Below are 21,587 nucleotides of genomic sequence, written 5' to 3'. Positions count from 1 at the left end.
AGCAAGCCAAAGAATCTTTAAAGTAACGGCTCTCTGTAATTCAATTGCTGCAAGTGCCGAACACGCTTGTGGGACCAACGGCTAATTTTGTTCTCCCGTATAAAGCATTACATCCCCTTAGCTGCAGTCCATGGCAGAGTACGTTTCCACTTCCGGCAAATAAAATTTAAAACTATATCTTACAACCATGAATAAATCTCGTGCAACAAGCTCACAAAGCAACACCGTTTTTAAAAATTCCATTTATTTTATGTCCAAGTACAAAATATTAGGTTTTTCTTGGTCCTGCAGGAAGTATTTATTCACAAAAGTCTTATTTTTCACCAATTATATGAGCAAACTTCCTTCTCCGTTTCTATTCGCACGTTTTTTACTCAAAAAATACTTTTTTAACAAACGTTAAACAAAACAACTTATTTTGACGACGAAAAAATAAGTGAAAAATAACAAAATCCGAGCATTCGCTCCACATGGCTATATTTATCATCGCTCCGGGTTTCAAATAAAAAATGCTATAAGGGACTAGACACCAGGTGGTTCCAAAATCGCCAATATAAGCATAGAATTATAAATACGGCTAGTTTAAAGTCGATTATTCACTATTTTATATGACTAATGTGATGTAATCCTCTACGGAATCGCACAGAGTGAGATTAGCAAAATGCACCGTATTCAAAATATGTGTGCCAAACTAGTTCTGAATCGGAAGAAATTTAACAGCTCCAAACAAGGTCTTTTTGACCTGCATTGGCTACCAATCAAAGCCAGAATTACATTCAAAATGTTAACCTTCATGTACAACTGCTCTGTTGGTAATTCTCCTGACTACCTTACAGAGATTCTAACAAAACAGACCCCTACAAGGAACTTACGATCCGGTTAGCGGGTGTAAAGTTGTGCCATTAGGACCAAAATTGTGAAATGAGTTGCCTCTTAGTATCAGAAACTCAGAAACTGTAGAAACTTTTAAGAAGAAACTGAAAACACATTACTTTCGAGACTTTTATGCATTATTTTAGAGACTGTAGTGACTGTGATAGTAACGAAAGTGTATAAAAGAACTGATTTTATTTATACTTTGTATAACTTTACGTGCATCATTGGTCTTAAAATACTGTTTACATTTTCCTAAGTCATGAATGCATTATTTTATTACGAACCTGCATCATGGTGAGTTTAATAAATGACTTTTTTAGGACTTTATAAGAAATTTATTAGAATTATTTCAGATTGTTTTTTACTTTTTAACTTGTAACAGTTTAGCAGAATAATGTGCATTTCTTCTATTAACTTGCTTTTGCATTTATTTTATTTATTTGTACAACGCCTTTGAATACGTATTTATGTTAAAATAGGCGTTTAATCAAACTAAAATGTTTCATGTTTCATAATTCATTAAATTACATTTTACGCGTACTGGTTTCCAAGTTTATTGTGTGTATATTTAGCAGGTGACGTTCCCATGATTAGTACAGATACAAAAACTGACGTAAGCGATGTGATACACCAGTAAGTTAAATTAAATGCGTTGTACACAGCGATATCAACTTTATGTAAGTTGTTGATAATTATCTTTTTTTCTTGCAATGGTATCATCTGGTGTCAAATCCCTATGCACTAAATGGATAGCACACGTCGATGCTTAAATTAACATATATTGATAAAATGGTGGTGGTGTGTAAGATGATTTATACTCGCGCTCGGGCCTTCAAATGGTCCACTTTAAAAAAAATGCAACGCAGAGTGAAGATGCCATAGTTTTCTTCTTGCTATTGCCTATTCAGAACTGAACAACTACCAGACAAAGAGCTCGTTTCTGTTACGTTTGAACCTACGGCCATGTTTTGTATCATGAAAGCACATGTACGTTATGGTTCTGAACTATTAACATGGGAGCATATTGTGTGCAAAAGATTTCCTATTTATAGTCTTCAACATTCCATTGGATGTAGTTTATGCCCCAATTTTAGCATCCTTTTTTCTTTATATAACTCGTAAATTAAACATGACTAGTACACGTATATCACCTTTTGGTCAAAACTAACTGACCACGTTCATATGCGAGTTTTTAGCAGACAAACTTAAATTTCTATTGCACTATTCCTTGTATTGTACATAATTATCAGTACACGTTATATCACCGTGGGGTCAAAATAAACTGACCACGTTTACATGTGAGTTTCTTGTCGACAAACTTAAATGCCAGTGCATTATTCCTATTCATGTAGTTATACACAACTTTTCATTTATATTTCAGAACTACACTTTTGTTGGCCGTGGTTCATCAGTCATGTCTTTGTACTCCAGCAAGAAGAATGCAAAACTGATATAGTTGACCAGAGAGGCGACAATTGCCAAGATTAGGGCCCAGCCGATTTGGTAGTATCCGTTTATCTTGATCCCGTTTAAGAAATACCTGAAATAAAGAAAACAATAGTGCATATACATTTGAAATTAAGAAATAAACAAGATTTTCATACATAATTATTTTGAAATGTATACAGTTTGATGAAAGTCTCTAATTATGTTGTATACTATAAAAATACAATTATAATGTCAGTTATTAAGGGTGTTGTAAGAGAATCGTTATACAATATTGTTTTCTCCCAAAAATGACTGCCTTAAATAATAGTAAGAGTATCACCATGAATTCAATAACCTGACTGACTGATATTTAAACAACTGCCAAGCACATGTCCAATGCAGAGTAAGCTTTCTGTTAGTTTGTTCCCTTTCTAGTTCTAATTATTTACAAACATTTATGAAAAATATAATACTTAGAACCGCATATGGTCGTGTTCGTTGTCAGGCTCTACAAAGACGTTACCTGTATATCTTATCTGGATCCTCTTTCATCGACAGTAAATAGTCCCGGCCTTTCATCCCCATGACAACCACTGCCATTGCTATCATACATGCTGCAGCAAACACAAACTATTTTATTTACAAAATTTCTAAAAATACCACTATATATTTTACACATGTTGTTACGGTCTGTTCAAATGTACATTGATTCTGTTAGTATTCATAAATGAGAATGTTACACTATAATAGCAAAATAATAGTTAGCAAGGAATAAAACACCCGACGGGTAATAGAATAAGTCAACTTGTTCATTTCTCTCGTTATCAAAGTTTAAGAGCTTAAATAAACAATGATAGATTTGTGGGGGTTTTCATGAAATCGATGATGTTAGTTTAATATATGAAACGGGATGCAAGTTCTGTTAAAGAACATAAAAATATTCTGGTTGAATACAGCTCTCGTCAAGAAACCGATGCATTAGCCATAAAGGGTAACGGCTTGGAATGAGATATATGTAACCACTAAGTTTCAAAATGTTTGTCTCACATTAAAAAGTCGTTGTTTGACTCATTAGAATGTGTTCTTGTTAACACTTCATACGAGTATATCAGGTTGAGGAATCACGTGACTTAAATGGGTTTTCGCATGGGTCACCAGGGGTCACAACCGATGTAAACATTCAAGTACGTGACATTAAAGCTGCACTCTCACAGATTGAACGTTTTGACAACTTTTTATTATTTTTTGTCTTGGAACGAGCCAATTTTAGCTAAAATGCATGGAAACCAGTTATATAAGACTGCTGACAAAAAAATAAGATCATAGATTTTTATATTTAAGTTCAAAAATTGATGTTTTATACATTTTTCTTAAACCGTTAGTAACGATTTAAGCCATAAAACATTAATTTTCGAACGGAAATATGAAAATCTGCGATCTGATCTTTTGTCAGCAAACTCATATCATTGGTTTGCAGATATTTACGCAAAAATTTGCTCTTTCCAAGACAAAAAATAAAAAAAAGTTGTAAAAACGGTAAATCTGTTTAAGAGTGTAGCTTTAAAGGGACTGTACACAAGATTTGCACCAAACAAAAAAAAAATCTGTAACGAATCTCAAGACAATTATTTAATAGAATATTTGATAGTTCCGCTTTGATATCATAATTGTAAAAAAGGTACCAAAATGTAAAAAAATAAAATTGTCGGAGACTTGGTTCGAACCCGTGTCGCCAAAATTGCAGTCCAGTGTTGTATCCACTGTGCTACGAAGGCTTACTCCAATAGAGTGGTATATTTAAGCTATATACTTGGTAATGTCACGTGATAATATCGACAAGCCAATCACCCATAAGGAATGAATTCTACTAGGTAGACATACCCAGTAATCTTTTTTAATGGAAAAATACGAAATAACTGCTAAACTTAAATAAATTGCAAACTATGTGGTACTTCAGTTAGTAAGTTTCAATGCATTGTATACATTAATACCAAGCTTATGTCAGTTTTCGACACTTTTTGTTGCAAATTGATAATCTGGTGCACAGTTGCTTTAATTTCTAAATAACTTTTTTGACAGAAACGATATGAAAATGTATCTCAGCCTATTTCTGCTTCTACACATGTAATATATTTGCTTACTATTATTGGACTCGTCTTATAACTGCTATAATGACAATTTTGTGGTAAAATCACATATGTTTCGATGTTGTATGTTTATAAGTGTTGCCTGTTTTGCTTTGAACAACCAGACAAAATATTAAGAGCATTAGCTTGGCCATAGACGGCTGAGTCATTCTTGGTCTGATAGAAAGAGAAAAACTCACAGTTCTCCGAGTTTTCTTCTTTATCATTTTATGGCGAGTTTGGTGTCATTTTACAGATTTCATGTCCTGTTAAGCTTTGCACTGATCGCGTGGTTTTCACGATGAAACAGTCTTAAACATCATTGAGACATAATTATGGGCAGAATAATTCATTTAGTAAATTGGTACTTTTCGAAGTAGCAATCATTTCAAGCATGGGTGTTTTCTTGACACACTCTAATGGAAATATTTGTTGTTAAACGCTTGTAAATCATTTAAATGTCAATAATTTAAGGATGCTTTTTGTTCATGCACGCTAGCTTATTTTACTTTATAATAAAGTTAAAGACTATTTTCACAAATGTTAAAGATCAACACGTAAACTATCAGACAGACCTTAAAAAGCTTTGTTTTGCAAAAACAGTATACACAGAAACTTACATATACTCGACGGTTAACACTTGCATAAGTATAGTGCCTTTAATTTATAAGAAGAACTGTGTCACTAAAATCTTTCCTAACATAGCCATCAGAACAGATACAAATCAGCTGGAAGAAGATTGGCAGAATTATGTCTCGGGGCATTTTCCGGGGCATCATGAACTAATAGGACAGGGAGAACGGTCTTCTTTTAATTCCTTGCGTATCAATCAACGCTAGGAAAACCGACAGTGGCAGTAATATGGCTCGTCCTAAATAAACACTTTGGGCGTGAAACGTGCGATCAATATCTGAAGACTCTAGATCATCCTTAATGATTTAATAATAATTCTTTTCCAGTGGATAGTGTTGTCTATAAAAGTAAGATATCTTTGAGGAAAATATTGCCTTGAGGGTTGACAGTCGTGCTTTGTTTCTCGTTCCATCATATCACATCAAAATGTACTGTGCTAAAGAAATACAGAGAGAAATCCGTGTAAAGTCGCTCCAGTTTATAGATAGTGATTTTTAATAAACATAGTAACACCATTTCCTTGTCAGTATAAAATTAATCAAGCGCGACATGGGTATGAACAAAACCTTATACAGTTTACATAACCCATCATAAAACGTACAATCCCTAAATGTAATTTCTATAATTTGGTTATTACATTTACCGAACTAATTTAACGCTTTCTTCATTCAAACGTATAAACAGAATATATTGTTTGCCTTAGTCTGCTGTTGCGTGATACAACGTATTGTTCGTGACTCAAATACCATAGGAATTAATGCTTTTCTTTGATTCAGTTCTATTACACTCCCAAGTCGTGGAATTACATTAACACTTCCTTTCAATATTGACAATGTGAATCAATGAGAGGAAGTTCATCGAAAACGAACGTAGCTGAACAAAAGAAATGCAATAAGCAGTGAATGAAATACATTGAATATGTTGTAATGAACCATTGATTTGAAAGATTGACGAGATTACTAGGGACAGAGTAAGAAAGGGGAAGGCTTGACAGATTTTCTAACCTTCTGTTTTGCAAAAAATAATTGTTGCATTTCTATGCTATGTTTTGATGTTGTTGTTTCTTGGAATTACAGAAAATATAATATTAAGCTCACGTATAACAAGAATTTCATTCCCAAATATAAACGTTTTTTGCCAATCTTATTAAATCAACAAATCTTTAAACTGGAAACTTAATTTTACATTTCACTGAAAATGCCTTAAAATTCTTCGAGAAAAAATGTATTACGACTGTCTGGCATATAAAGATCTGCACGGTGATAGAATTAACCATTCGCTTTTGGAAAGTTTAATGACATGAAACAATGGATTCTAACAAAATTCAAAGTATAAGGTTTTAATTTCAGCACAGGGGATAAGGGGAACCGTCAACCGTTCCTTTTTCCTTTCACGATTTCAGGCATATACTAGTTTAAACCACAAGTGAGCATTGTTTCGTGGACCCTTCTAAGGCGGTTACCTTAACAGTTATTGTTAAAGCATACCTATATTGTTTGTATTTTTTTGTATAATGAAGTTGTGTGTTTCTCGTTAAGTTTCTGTTGGGTCTGTGGTTTCCATTGCGATATTTAGACGTTTGAAAGGGAAAACACAGTACAATCCACGTCATCGTTTCATATTGCTGTATCATTAATGTATTTTAAACATTAGCTTGGACACTTATACAGTTTTTAAAAAGGCTTTTTGTAACATGCAAAAATACAAAATGGACCCACTCCTTTTGGAGTCTTGACCTACATTATATATACACAAACGAGAGCTATTTTGTGTTGGAACAGTTTGATACTGAAACATCATCTGTTCAGTTAATGTTAAATTTTGATCAGAATAAAAACGAACAAAACTATCGTTGTCTTGTCGAAATTGTGGAAGCGCTTTTTCTTGACGGAAAGTTTGCCAGTGACAGAACTTATCTCCAATTAGAGTTTTCTAGAGAGTTGCTCTACATCTCATATACCATTGCTATACTTGTATTTATTTTGGAAGCAGTTTTCATGTCTGCGTTATTAAAATTGCATTGTTGAAAATACGCACCAGATGTAAACGTGAGCAGAGAGAGAATTATCAGAGCGACCCGTGAGCGATGAAGACAGCGAAGGACAAAGGCTGCGATCAAGATGACACTGCACACGATGTAGCAGAGAAGACAGATAATACAAAACACTTGGGAGGACCGCACAAAGTCTGCAATATACCACAACATATGAGGATTTATCATGATTTATCATACATCAGTTATATTTGGCGCTGCAAATGACAAAGCGGAAATGAAGATGCTACACGACACTTGGAAGGTCTGTTCATTGTCTGAAATAAAATCAAAGTTATTATCATGCATCAGTTGTATATGGCGCTTTACATTATATAAAAGAGATTAAAAAAAATGGTACAGGACACTTTGGAGGGCAAAAAAATAGTCTGAGAGAGAAAAAGGTGAGCTTCTATCATTCATCTGTCATCATTCTGAGTAAACATATAAATCACCTCCAATGTCTGTACAAAAGCTTAAAGCTGCACTCCCACAGATTGAACGTTTTGACAACTTTTTTTGTCTTGGAATGAGCCAATTTCTGCGACAATCCACGGAAACAAGTTATATAAGACTGCTGAAAAAAAAATCGCAGATTTTTATATTTAGTTAAAAAATGATGATTTATGCATTTTTCTTAAATATTAATTTTCGAACGGAATTATGAAAATCTACGATCTGATTTGTTGTCAGCAATCTTAAATCATTGGGTTGCAGATATTTACGCAAACAAATGCTCTTACCAAGACAAAAAAAAGTTGTAAAAATGGTATATCTGTGAGAGTGCAGCTTTAAATAGAAGATGGCATATGATAATTTATCCGACATCAAATTATACAGATGGGCTGATCGCACAATCAACTGAACAAGAAAACGGCGTATAGGATTTTTAAATACTTCACATTCACATTTATGAAAATTGATCATATATCAGTTATGTTTGGCGATGCGCACGATACAACTAAGGAGAAATTGGATTGAAAGCAAATAGAAGACAGCATTTTAAATAGCATCAATATATCAGTTATGCTTGGCGCTGAACACTATATGCCTCAGGAAATGATAATACGCAAAACCCTATAGGCTAATATAAAAGTCGTACATTAATGTACAGACTGTAAATAAAAGCATGTAAAGTAGAGCAATTATAATAAAAGATGTTCAACGATATTGAGTATTGGCCATAAACAACATGTTGAGTTGTCTGTGCAATACATACATTACCAGCGAAGACCGTTGCTACTGTGTTCAAATCTTATATGTGTAATACTTCAACATGAAAATCAAACCCTAAGTTGTAATTACCTGGTATTTCATGCCAAGAATTGCATGCCCACGTCTTTGCAATATGCATCTGGAAACAGACTTTCCACAAAGAGATGGACACGGCATCTTCAAGACCCTGCCAAGATGTACTGAAAAGAAATGTTAGGATGTGAGTTCAGTTGGAGACATTTTAAGAAACTTTATAATGTATCAGCTTGAATAACTTGAGTTTAATCATTCTTATGAAAGATAATAGGAAATTCAACAGGAGATCCTGATAGTTCGCTGTAATATTTTAATAAGAATTGACAAATTACATACTAGGTCGATTTTGACAAAGTATACTGTAACATTTTAAATACCTTGATATGGAAACCAGAAACAAGGTAACGCCCAGGGCAAATGTGGACACCGCTACTACCAGGAAGAAACGGTCCCCCATGGTTGATTATAGGGTGTAGCCTTCACATTGCAAGGGACTGAAATAATAATAATAATAATAATAATAATAATAATAATAATAATAATAATAATAATAATAATAATAGTAATAGACGCTATCAAATGTTGGGACAGTAATGATAACAATCAACCGATTACTTAATTTCGTGTAAATATTATTTGATCCTAGATATTCCGAGAACAGATCTTGACCAACTTCAATGAGTAACAATGTCCATACAAATGTTTAAGAAAACGTACTTGGATGCACAACTGACAAACATTCCATTGTATGGCATGCTTCTGTCTCATGAATAAAAGCACGATTCAATTCTAAATGTTTGTCTTTAATCAATTTTCATCATAATAGTATTTATTCATGATCAAAATAATTGAATCTCATTTCGTATGTTTCGTTGGTACATTATGGCTTTCATTTATTCCGAGACATGCTGTGTCCGGGATACAGCCATAGAATAAATGTCAGTACACCAGTGAAACTCTTGAAAGCGCTGCATGACACCACCGGATGCTAGTAGCTTCCGGATGGTGAATAACTTTTTCCGAAAGGTTATTGGATCTAGGCACAAAACACGTGCTATCAATCAATATCGACCAACCTTTGAATATCATTTATAAGGATCACCTTAGCGTTTGCACGGATGTAACGTATTCGATTCTATAAATATAATACTGAATTATGAAACTGTGATGAGATGGACGTTTAATGCTTGCCTTAACAGTCTTTCTTATCCAAAAGCATGTAACTAGGCATATAACTCAATTCCCTAGGTGATAGAACTAATGCCGTCTAATGAAAAATTGTATTTATTCACAGTAAGAACACGCAAGAGACTTATAAACGACTGGTTCTAGACACTATCGCCAGGTTCTTGCATGTGTTTATTAACATTCTCAGACAAAAATAGTAATAGTACATATGGCTGGACACCCTTTCTCATCAAAATTCATAATAATTTTGTAATATGTGTATTAAGTTAACACCATACAATATCGGTTTACTATAAATAAAACGAAAAAAACAACAATAAGCTTACGAATTTGACAATATCTGGTGTGTATGATCAGGATCCGTTAAGAATAAATTGACATTGCTAGTCCAAAGTCGATTCGATTTTAAAAACAGCATTGTCAGGAAGCCGACTTATAGTTTACTAACTATTTAAATATTTAATTGATGCTCGTTACTTTTAGCAGAGGTTAAAGATTCAAATTAAGCTGAAGAATTTCAGAGAAATTGCAAATTTAATTAAGTAATTTTAATCATCGTTGGCTTTATTTATGAGAATTTAGAAGAGTAAAATTAGTTTTAAAACGGAGTGAAAAGGCGACCTTTTTCAAAATTCAAACAACAATAGTGTATCACAATGAAAAAAAATCAAGCAATGTGAAGATTTACCTCTTAATCACATTCTGGCATAATGTGTGGAAAAAAAACAACTTCTTTATCATGTGGATATACATCTTTATCTTATTGGGACATAATGCGTGAATATACTTCTTTGTCATAGTGGGGCGTTTAATAATAGGTTTTGTCTATATGCCACGGCAATATTATGATGATATACTTTTCATATAGACACGTTAATTATTTACCCTTTCTTCAAATAGCATTTGCTTTGACAACCAAAGGCTACATCATGTAACCATGGAAGGCAATATAGTGTCATTACTGTTTTCCGTCTCCGTGTCGACTGATGATGCTGATGATTTACAGTCGTTTTGCATGTTATAGTGTCTGTCTATAAAAAGGTACAAATGGTTTTATGATGGTTGTCATGCATTGATCTGATTCTGACAAGAAAATAAGAGATTCACTTGTGGACACTGCAGCGGAGGACAAAAACATTTGATTAATGAGATATATATTGTTATGTTTTGTAATATGTTCTGATGTAGTGTTACCTCATAACAGCATCGAGCGAAAAGAGGAGCCGGGGTCAAGAAAAGTGCTTCCGACAATAAAATATTTAAGAACCATGTGGTATTAATTCTATGTAAAATAAAGTAAATCTATCGTTTTTTTTGTATATGTTCATTAGATTATTTCAATTAGTACTCCATATTTAGTGCTTAAATACATTAGACTTACTATTAAGGTACTAGCTTCTAATAATATTTTTGGATGTAAATATGAATGCAACATGTATTAATTAAATATTTAAATGCATTTGTATCTGCCCATTAATGGAATAATTCTAATGAAGAAATCTCAAGCGAAGAGTATTCTACGTATTAGTGTTATGTGTGATATTTCAAGTCCATACACGTAGCACCTAATTCTAATTTATTTCATGTTTCTAGACGATATCAATCAATGTTCTAGAAAGCAATCCCTGTTTGGATTATAAAGGAGAACGTATCTGCTTGTCACGCGTATTTTTTCAGATTCCCAATAGTTATTAGAAATTACTCAATTTTAACCAGTTTTCATTTAAAAAAAAATGATTATGTAAATTGTCAGTTGTCTTTATTTGTTGTTTTGTAACGTTCCGTGTCTCTGGTTAGTGTCTATTAGGCCTGAACCTTGTCCCTCTAAACTGAGTATTCGTTCATTGCTTGACTACTAAGATTGTCCAAACAAATAAATATTGATTGCTAGGCTGATTGATAGTGCTTTAGCTATCTACATTTGATCGCCAAAATGCAGTTTAGTTATAGTTTTTCATTATGAGTAATTCATATTTCGATTATGCATTTAGATACTTGTATTTGCCATGATAGTGTAAGTCAGAACTTATGTACACACATATCAATAATAATTTTATAATAATTTGCATAGTCTTTAAGTTCATGTTTAATCAAACCTTTGAAATTTTGATAGCATACTGCGATAATATAGTATATATTGCTAGTGCGGACGTTTGTCATGGTCATGACGAATCATAGTTTTATAACTTTGTGGATTGTCTATCAAGTTTTTAAACATAGCGTTTTGTTTTATTTTGCTTTGTATCTCTGGCAAAGAGATCCGCTGTCTCAATAAAATTAATATTATCTTATTTGCAACGTTCTAATCCAATGTCCACAGAGTATTGAGATTAATGTAATTATGGCTTTGAATGTCCTAAAGTTCTAATTCGTTTACATGATTAGTGTGGAGGCTTATTTGTATTCAGCAGCTGTCGAATGGGACTGTCAGCTCCGATCGGCAAAACTTTGATTAGATAGGAGGCTCTGACTTCGAATGATCGTTGCAATGAAAACAATTTATTGAAAAATAATATAATATCATGATTTCAAATAAAATCTAAAAAGATATGATGGTATGTTTAAAAGGAATCCAGGAAGTTTGACTTTAATTTATCTTGACGTGAATTGATTAGCTGATGTTTGTGAAATCTCGTGGAAGTCCGTACGCATGTGTAAATTTGGCTCGGTCTGTGCTCGTGAAACACAAATAGCATACACCGTTTCAAGCATAAATGATGAATGACCATTTAAAGACATTTGTCATATTCCACCAATATTAACTGCACGTAATGAAATTATTTCGTACATAATGCAAAATACAAACAAAAACATTTTTACCTCAAAATGTGTCAGCATACTTTAACTTCCTTAATGTCCAAACACCAATATGCATAGTCATGTGTTGTTAAGTAAAAACAGTAATTTATTTACTAAGACCGTTTGTATCCATCAATTAGAGTTACAAGCATTGACGAATGATGGTTGGTATAACGCGGTAACGGTCAAGATTTTGGCCATTGACTGACCTCCGTGATTGTCTTGTCGATAATCATCATGCTTGCTCTTCCAGAGTCATTAAAACAATAATGTTTTAATGTTTTATGTCTTCATGTACTTTGCTGACGATGGTTTACTTAAGCCAACAAGGTTACAGTTAGGACAAGACTTAGACTTGCCGTTCTGATTTTCTAGAGGATAACCGGCTGTACAACCCTAATGGGTCAAACAGCAGGTTATACCTTAAATTTTGTTTCAGAAGCAAAACTACATATCAGTATTAATACTTCAAAATGAAACCAAAGCGCATTAAGGGCGGTTTATGTTACCAGCGAATTGTTTCTTAAATATACTTTCATATTTCACCTTTTCAACACGTTTCATAGGCAAAGTTTCGCTAAACTGGTGTGAGATGTGACCTATTTCTACATGGGGTCGGGTACATGTCCCCTGGATGACAATATTCAGCTTTATTGTTGGACAAGCAATTGGCGCATGTCGATTTATCTATTTATAAGGGCACCGACTTCCTTACATTTTACATGAGAACAATTTATATGTCTGACATTCTTATTTTTTCGATTTTTGGAAAGAAAGTGGCTGTGACTGGAAGCTACACCATAAGTTTTAAAACGTGCATTAACAAAAGTAGCAGATATATTTTACAGGCAGCATGACCCTTATATATTGCCCTTCTGATGTTATGCTCTCAGATAACGGGTCAAGTATTCTATATAAATACACAATAAGAAGGCCGTGGAGAGTTTCACCAACAACACCTCATATAGCACTACATTTTCTGGTTCGTTTCGATGACATGTTCTTCTATATCACAAGATCATCATCACAAATCATCAAAACTCTTCCATTTGTATTTTCCCCTGTTCCTTTCTAAATACTTTGCGCGACGTTAGGACTCTCAGTCCTTTGATTTTCATTCATTTTGCCTTTGTCATTCACGAAGTACAAAGCCATTGCATTTGAAAAACTCTTCAAGCTATGCCTGAAACTTCTGAAATTTATTATTCCTGATTGTAACAATCTTTCATATTTAACGCTGGGAATAGTAACACATGAAGTCGATACATATCGATTAACTTCGAATGATATTTGGATCCTTTCAAGCTTCACTCTCACAGCTTACCGTTTGACAACTTTTTTTTGTCTTGGAATGAACCAATATTTGATAAAATATCTGAAAACCATTGATTTAAGACTAGTGACAAAAGATCAGATCACAGTTTTTAATATCAACGTTTGAAAATTGAGGCAAAACGCGTTACTAACGTTTTAAGAAAGAAGATGTTTTTCGGCATAAAACGTCGTTTTTCGAACGTAAATATGAAAAACTGCAGTCGGTTCCTGATAGAGCTTTAAACGGTTGCACATATTTTACCCAGTCAGTTTTTGTTACATATTTAGAATGAAAGCTCGAAAATGATTTGGATGTTATACGTTTGCTTTAACCCCCTGTTAACTGTGCGAACAAGCTGCAACACACTCCAGACCATGCATTGCTTTAGGTGATATAACTAATGTTGTTTAATGCGAAATCGTTTTCTCTCACAAATTTAGAATACGCAGGGGACCTCTCAACGTCTGCTTTAATGTCTTCTGGTTCTGGCATGGTACATAAACTTAAAGCTGCACTTTAACAGATTGTACGTTTTGACATTATTTTGTCTGTGAAAAGGCAAGGGAACCAGTAATATTAGACTACTGAAAAAAGTAAGATCGCTGGTTATCATATTTATGTTGAAAAAATGATATTGTGTTTGTTTTTTTCATTTTTCTTAAAGCTTTATTAAGTCATAAAACATTACGAAATATGAACATAGTTTCACACTGTGCATTGTTCACTGTTGTGAAATTTTAGCCCGTCCTGTATTTCAAATCAAACGTCAGCGCGTACAGGACATGTATACAATATCAACGACGTAAGAAATCGATGATAAACAATAACTGAGAACGTGTTTGATTGACAAGCTAGTTCTCTGATCTCGAAGATAGGAATAACACATCCTGTTTTCATTTTATGAAAGAATTGTGAAAATAGATAAAAGCCAGTATTACTTATTAGTCTTCGGGGCTGTTAACAGTCAGGTCTAAATATTATTTCATCCTTGATATTCCGTAAACCGATCTTGGCCAACTTCATTGCGAAACAATGTTCATACAATAGTCTAAAGGAAATTGGCTGCAAAACTGACAGACATTACATTGTATGCTTTGCCTGTGTCTAATGAGTAAAATCTGTTGTCACGTTTCAATTTTAAGTGTTGGTCTTTAATAATCAATTTTCATTTGTATTTATTCATGCTCAAACTCGAATATCATTTCGATGTAAAATAATGTTTTTCATTTATTCCGAGACCGGCTGTGTCGCGTTTATAGCCACAATTACAATAAATGTCATTTCACCAGTGAAACTCTTGAAAGCGCTGCATGATATTACCGGATGCTAGTAGCTTCCTGATTGAGAATAACTTTTTCCGAAAGGTTATTGGAACTAGGCACAATACACGTGCAATCAATTCATATCGATCAACCTTTGAATATCATTCGAATGGCTCATCTTAGCGCTTGCCAAAATTCAATATATTTAAATCTGAATCTTGAAACTCTGATGTGTTGGATGTTTAACGTTCGCCTTGGCAATCCTTGTCAACCAAAAGCCTGTATCTAGGTATCCAATTCCAATGCTTAGGTGATAGAACTAATGCCGTCTAATGTAAAATTGTATCTATTCACAGTAAGAGTACGCCAGGGACCTATACACGACTGATTCTAGACATTTTTGTCAGGTTCTTGCTTGTGTTCATTTACATTCTCAGACAAAAAATATTTATAATAAATATGACTGAATACTCTTTCTTATAAGACTTATTTTTCAATAATTTTGTAATATGCGTATTTAGTCAAAACATGCAATATCCGCCTACTATAAATAAATGGGGGAAAAACTTAGCTCACGATTTTGACTATGTTTGGTGTGTATGATCAAAATGATCTAGTTCCGTAAAGAATAAATTTACATTGCTAGTCCGAAATCAATTTGTTTAGACAGCAATTTCAAAAATCTGATTTCTAGTTTACTTACCATTTATATATTTAAAAGGCGTTCGTTATTTTCAGCAGAAGTTAAAGATTCAAATAATGTAGATAGTTGATGATCTTAAGAGAAATTGCAAATTTAATTTAATAAGTTTGATCATCATTGTCTTTATTAACAAGAATTTAGAACAGTAAAATTAGTTTGAAACTGGAATGAAAAAGCCACCCTTTTAAAGTTATTATAAAAAATAATATTGTATCACAATGAAAATAAAATACTAGCTATGTGTTGATATATCTCTTTATCGTATTTGGGTGTAATGTGTGGATATACTTCTTTGTTATATTGGAGCGTAAACTTTGGCTATACTTTTTATCATATTGTGGCGTAGTGTATGGACATGCCTCTATCGTATTTGGGGCATAATGTGTGGATTAACCTCTTCATCGAATTGGGACGTAATTGGTGGATAAATCTCTTTACCATATTAGGGTGTAATGAGTGGATATACTTCTTTATCATATTGGGGTGTAATGTGTGGACATATCTCTTTATACAATTGGGGCATTATGTGTGAATCCATCTCCTTATCTTGTTGGAGGGTAATGTGTGGACATATCTCATTATCATATGGGGGCATAATGTGTGGATCTATCTCTTTTATCATATTGGGGCATTATATGTGGATATACCTCTTTATCCATTGTTGGCGTTTAAAATAAGTTTACTCTTCAGCATGACTCTGTGTCATGGCATTTTCATGTCAAAATTATTTCAAAATTAGCAGATTTTTGCGCAAATATCTGTATATCAGTAATAAAAGACTAATGACAAAAGATCAGATCGCAGATTTTCATATGTCCTCTCCAAAATGGATGTTTTATGCATGTTTCTAAAATCGTTAGTAACGGTTTAAGCCATAAAACATTAAATTTGGAATGGAAATATGAAAATCAGCGACCTGATCTTTTGTCAACAGTCTTTCATCACTGGTTTGCAGATATTTACGCAAAAATCTGCTAATTCCGTGACAAAAAAAATAAAAAAAGTTGGAAAAACGGTGAATCTGTGAGAGTGCAGCTTTAACATTGTGCCTCTAACAGGGTTTTCTTTTTGTTTTGCATATGTCTTCTGGGCTTTTGCTGTATATTACATCGCTTTATCTCATGAATATAATAATTCTGATAAAGAATTTGCCTGCAAAATGCAATACGTATTAGTGCTTTGTGTGATAGTTCAAGTGCATACTCCAAGCAGCAAATAGTAATTCGTTATTCATCATTCATGTTAATAGAATATACGAAAGCAACTCCTGCTGGGATAATAAACGAGAACGTATCTGCGTGTCAGCCTGTTTTGCTACCTTAATAACTTTTTGACATACGCAATTACAGCGTTTGTTGCCCTTCGAAAGGAACTGTTTTCATGATGAAATTTTGTTTCCAAGTTTAAACTATGATTTTATGCTTATAATAATTTGCATAGTCTTTAAGTTCACGTTGAGTATAACTTGTTAACATTAAGTAATGATGGCATGGCGCATTGCTTTGTATCTCTGGCAAGCTGATCCGCTGTACAGGCTATGTCATAATAAAATTAGTATTATCTAATTTGCAACGGTCTAACCTAATGTCCACAGAGTATTGAGATTAATGTTGTTATGGCTTTGAATGTCCTAAAGTTCTAATTCGTTTCCATGATTAGTGTGGAGGCTTATTTGTATTCAGCAGCTGTCGAATGGGACTGTCAGCTTTGTTCATCAAAACTGCTGATTAGATATGAGGCTCTGACTTCAAATGCTCATTGCAACGAAAACAATTTATTGATAATATTATAGGATTATGACCTCAAATGAAATAAAATCAAAAAGATATGATGGTATTTTAAAAAGGAATCTAATAAGTTTTACTTTAATCTATCTTGACGTGAATTGACAAAGCTTTTATTTTGAGACCTTAAGGATGTCCGTACGCATACGCAACCTTGATACACAAAAACATGACACCATTTCAAACATTAATGATGAATGGCCATAGTAAGACATTTGTAATATTCAATCAAAACTAAGCGCACGTTATTTCGAACATATCGCAAAATACAAACAAAATCATTTTTAAGTCAGAATATGTCAACATACTTATACTTCATAAATGTCCGAAAACTATTATGCTGACTGGGCTAATAGTCTTGCGTTGATCAGTAAAATTAGGGATTCACTATTTTAAAGCAATGTTCTGAAACCTGGCTTACGCAGCATTTGGAGTCAGGCCAGGTCTGGAAAATTGAAGTTTTGTGGCTAAATATATGAGTTTTTTGGCATAAAATGTCAATTTTCGAACGAAAAAATGAAAAACTGCAATCTCATCCTTTGTCAGCAGTCTTATATCACCGAGTCTTAGACATTTACGCAAACAAATGGCTGACAAAAGAAAGTTCTCGATATAGTCCATCTGTGCGAGAGCAGCTTTAAACGGTTGCACGTATTAAACCCAGTCAGTTTTATACATATTTGTAATGAAAGCTCGAAAATGATGGATGTTATACGCGTGCTGTAACTGTCAATTCACCGCGATCAAGAAACCACACACTCCAGACCATTTATTGCTTTCGGTGATATAACTAATGTTGTTTAATGCGAATTCGTTTTCTCTCACAAATTTAGAATACATAGGGGACCTCTCAACGTTTGGTTCCAGACACTTCCTCCTGGTTCTGGCATGGTACATTAACTTAAAGATCATGCACATTTACTCCCAACTAAGATGTGCCACAATTAATAAAATTATCTAAATTTACCGGAAAGGATGACTAAATATCGAAAACAATGGTTCTTATGAAGGATACCGTGTTTAATTTGAAAGAAAGGTGCAGAAAACATGGTATTTCTACCTTATTAAACGAAAGTTGACCACTGAAATTTTTTAAGGACCCACCAGTCATTTAATATTTGATGCGTTTTCAACTATTAAATACACGGTTACAATCTTGTCATCAGTAATTAATATTTTCCATAAATGCATTTTAGTAAGTAATGAATGTTTTATCACTCAACATTTATGTTTGTTAAACATGTGTATGTATATTATACCAGTAAATACCTCTTAATGGCATATAATTAAAAGAAAAGAACATGTATTAAAGAGATATTCATTGATACAGTATTCACTATACTAGGACATTCCGTTGAGTGGGATATTGGAAGTCCTGCCTTTGAGCCGTATATGTATTGCGTGTTTCAGACAGTCATTCACCGACGTCCGAGAAAGTAATCCCTGATGAACAATGAACGAAAACGTATTTGATTGACATTCTTTTTTTCTGATCTCGAAGATAAGAATAACACATCCAGTTTTCATTTTATGATAAAATTGTGTCAATAGATAAAAGCCAGTTTTACTTACTAATCGTCTGTGCTTTAATCAGTCTAAAGGGTCGTATCTGTGAAAATTAAAAAAAAAGATATTTATGTTGTGCAAGTTTGACTAGTTTGCTCATTTAAACGATTCGATTTATTGATAAATATGAATGCGAACTTAAAGATGCACTCTTACTCTCATATAAGATTGACCACATTTAAGAATATCGTTTTGATAATCCAAAAAAGGATGAATACATGTCGAAAACAATTGTTCTTATGAAGGATACCTAGTTTAGTTTGAAATAAATAATATAATTTTAATAAGAGTGGCACTTTAGTTTTATTGTTAAAACATTATTTGTCTATCGTTTATCTTAAAAACATTTTGTTTTAATTGGATAGGGTTGTGTCAGTATTTTTCAGGTTGAGAACAAGTCAATTTTTTCAGTAAGACTAAAGTCATATTATTTCTATGGTAGTTCTTTGTTATCAATCTTCTTACTAAAGCACTTGAAAACAGTTGTATCTTTATATATGGAATGTTACCATGTTCAGTCTATTATATATTTTGGTCAAATTCACAAATAAATGAGACACGCATTTTTACATATAATTAACTAATAGATATATATATATTATTTTGTTTTGTATTTTTTGCTTGTAATTTCGATTTATTAAAAAAAAAAGATTAAATGTTTGTATTTATTTATTTATTTATTTATTGTCTTTTTGTACAATTTTCGGCAACAAGAGTATATGATTTTCTGGTTGATCACTGTTTTGGTCTGTTTTATCATTAAATTGCAGTATATAAAATTATGTTATTCTTATCGTTCCTATTATTTGGCCTATACGTTGCCCAAAAGCATTCTATGATGTGCTAAACACAGCAAAGCACCCCAGTACATTCAAATGATGCACTCTAACTCCCAAATAAGATGTACCACAATTAATACAATTGATTTAATTTACTGAATAGGATGAATACATATCGAAAACAATATGTTTATGGAGGATACCGTGTTTAATTAGAAAGAAAGGTGCAGAAAACACGGTATTTCTACCTTATGAGACGACAATTGATCGCTGTAAATCTTTAAGGACCCACCAGTCATTTTTATATTTGTGCGTTTACAGCTTTTAAATACACGGTTACAATGTTGTTGTAAGTAATTAATAGTATCCATAAATGTATTATTTAGTAAATAGTTAATGGCTTATCACTCAAAATTTAAGTTTGTGATACATACGTATGTATAGATTTTAGATACGACTATCACTTAAAAATAATGAAAACAAAACCTTCTAAAGAGGACAGAAATATGGGAATTCGATGATTTTCTACAATTGAGCAACAAAATACAGAAAAGTTTTCTGATTGTCATCATGAATTATTTAAAGAATTCACGTTTCAATTACACTTTTATGTTTCATACTTTATTCGACATTATGCATACTTATTAAGTTAAACGCATCTGGTTGCCGTAATGAGTAATGCCAATGCATGAAAATTATTACAGCAGTTTAAACTTTTGAAAGTGATATTTGCTGATCATGAACATGATATGGACAAGTGGTCTCTGGGGTGGTATTCAGTAATCAACTTATGTCAACCTTATGGCTATATATCATTTACTTCAGTCACTTTGTCAGGTATGAATAACACGTAATCCGACTACATCGTTCTTAGATCCAATTAAGACCAATATAGAATACCAGCCCTGGGCTGCACTCAAAATGATTTATCTTTAAAAACGAGGGACAAAATATATGGGGGTTTTCTATTCGTGAGTACACATCTCATACGTGGAACTTGGATATTGAAAGTGACATGCGTTATTTTGTCTTTTTTCCCCAATGCAGACATGTCGTGATACCTTTGAAAAGAGGTTTTAACTTGGTACATCTGTAATTATTTGATATTGTTACTAATGTTTAAAAATCTATATTTGCCAAAAGCCTAATATGCAATGTTCTCTCTCAAATGTTCACAGTGTATCAAGGGACTTATTTGTATTGAGCAACTGGTATTTCTGTTGAATAAAATGGTACTCAAATATCCGTAATATTCTGGGCTGGTATTCAATATTGGTCTTCATTGGATCTAAGAAATATGTAGCTAATCGGGTTACGTTTTATTAATAACCGACCAACAGATTGAATGAAGTCAATGATGTATGACCTTAAGATAAACTTAAGTTGAATCTTGCATACCTTGAATTAATATCATTTTCGTGACACACTACACACGGTTTACGCAATGAATAACTTATATAATACACGTTGGATTATTTTATTATAAACTAAGTAATATTTAACGTGTTTATGTTTGAATTACAAGACCATTAATTCGACACTAATTCTGCTCAATCCAGGCACTGCCCGGCTTTCTTAATAATCGTTTAGTTTTGCAAAGGTAATGCGATGGTCTACATTCTACCAGTATGCATACGTGAAACGCTAAGAAATCCGCTTAACAAAAACAGTTTACAACTTAAGGGAAATTTGGCAATATATTCCGCCAAAGGTTCTATAGATGATTAAATAAGAATCCTTCTGGCGATCCCACTTACGGGGGCATGAATGTAAACCCTTAACTATTAAAACACAGATGCATTTCGATCGAACAAGGGTGCTGGTACACTCCGTAATATTAGTAGC

General features: G+C 33.1%; 1 protein-coding gene across 3 annotated transcripts in view; it reads right to left on the bottom strand.

Moving 5' to 3' along the window:
* Nucleotides 1-268: 268 nt before the first annotated feature.
* LOC128214777 (uncharacterized) overlaps nt 269-21,587 on the bottom strand; it is a 53,920-nt gene continuing 32,601 nt past the window's right edge. The window contains exons 1-6 of one of the 3 annotated variants that reach the window (XM_052921416.1): nt 18,970-18,998; nt 8,724-8,840; nt 8,401-8,510; nt 7,101-7,250; nt 2,828-2,918; nt 269-2,416 (exon numbers count right to left, since the gene is read on the bottom strand). In XM_052921416.1, coding sequence (XP_052777376.1) covers nt 2,260-2,416; nt 2,828-2,918; nt 7,101-7,250; nt 8,401-8,510; nt 8,724-8,803 — 588 coding nt within the window. In that variant the 5' untranslated portion in view covers nt 8,804-8,840; nt 18,970-18,998 and the 3' untranslated portion in view covers nt 269-2,259. Of the gene's footprint in view, nt 2,417-2,827; nt 2,919-7,100; nt 7,251-8,400; nt 8,511-8,723; nt 8,841-8,961; nt 9,021-18,969; nt 18,999-21,587 lie in introns of those variants that run through there. The other 2 variants (XM_052921417.1, XM_052921415.1) reach the window with 2 other exon arrangements.

This window comes from Mya arenaria, chromosome 13, assembly GCF_026914265.1.
Source record: "Mya arenaria isolate MELC-2E11 chromosome 13, ASM2691426v1".
Lineage (NCBI taxonomy): Eukaryota > Metazoa > Mollusca > Bivalvia > Myida > Myidae > Mya > Mya arenaria.
The sequence above is the reverse complement of the archived record's forward strand: the minus strand, read 5'-3'. Positions and strand labels throughout refer to the sequence as shown.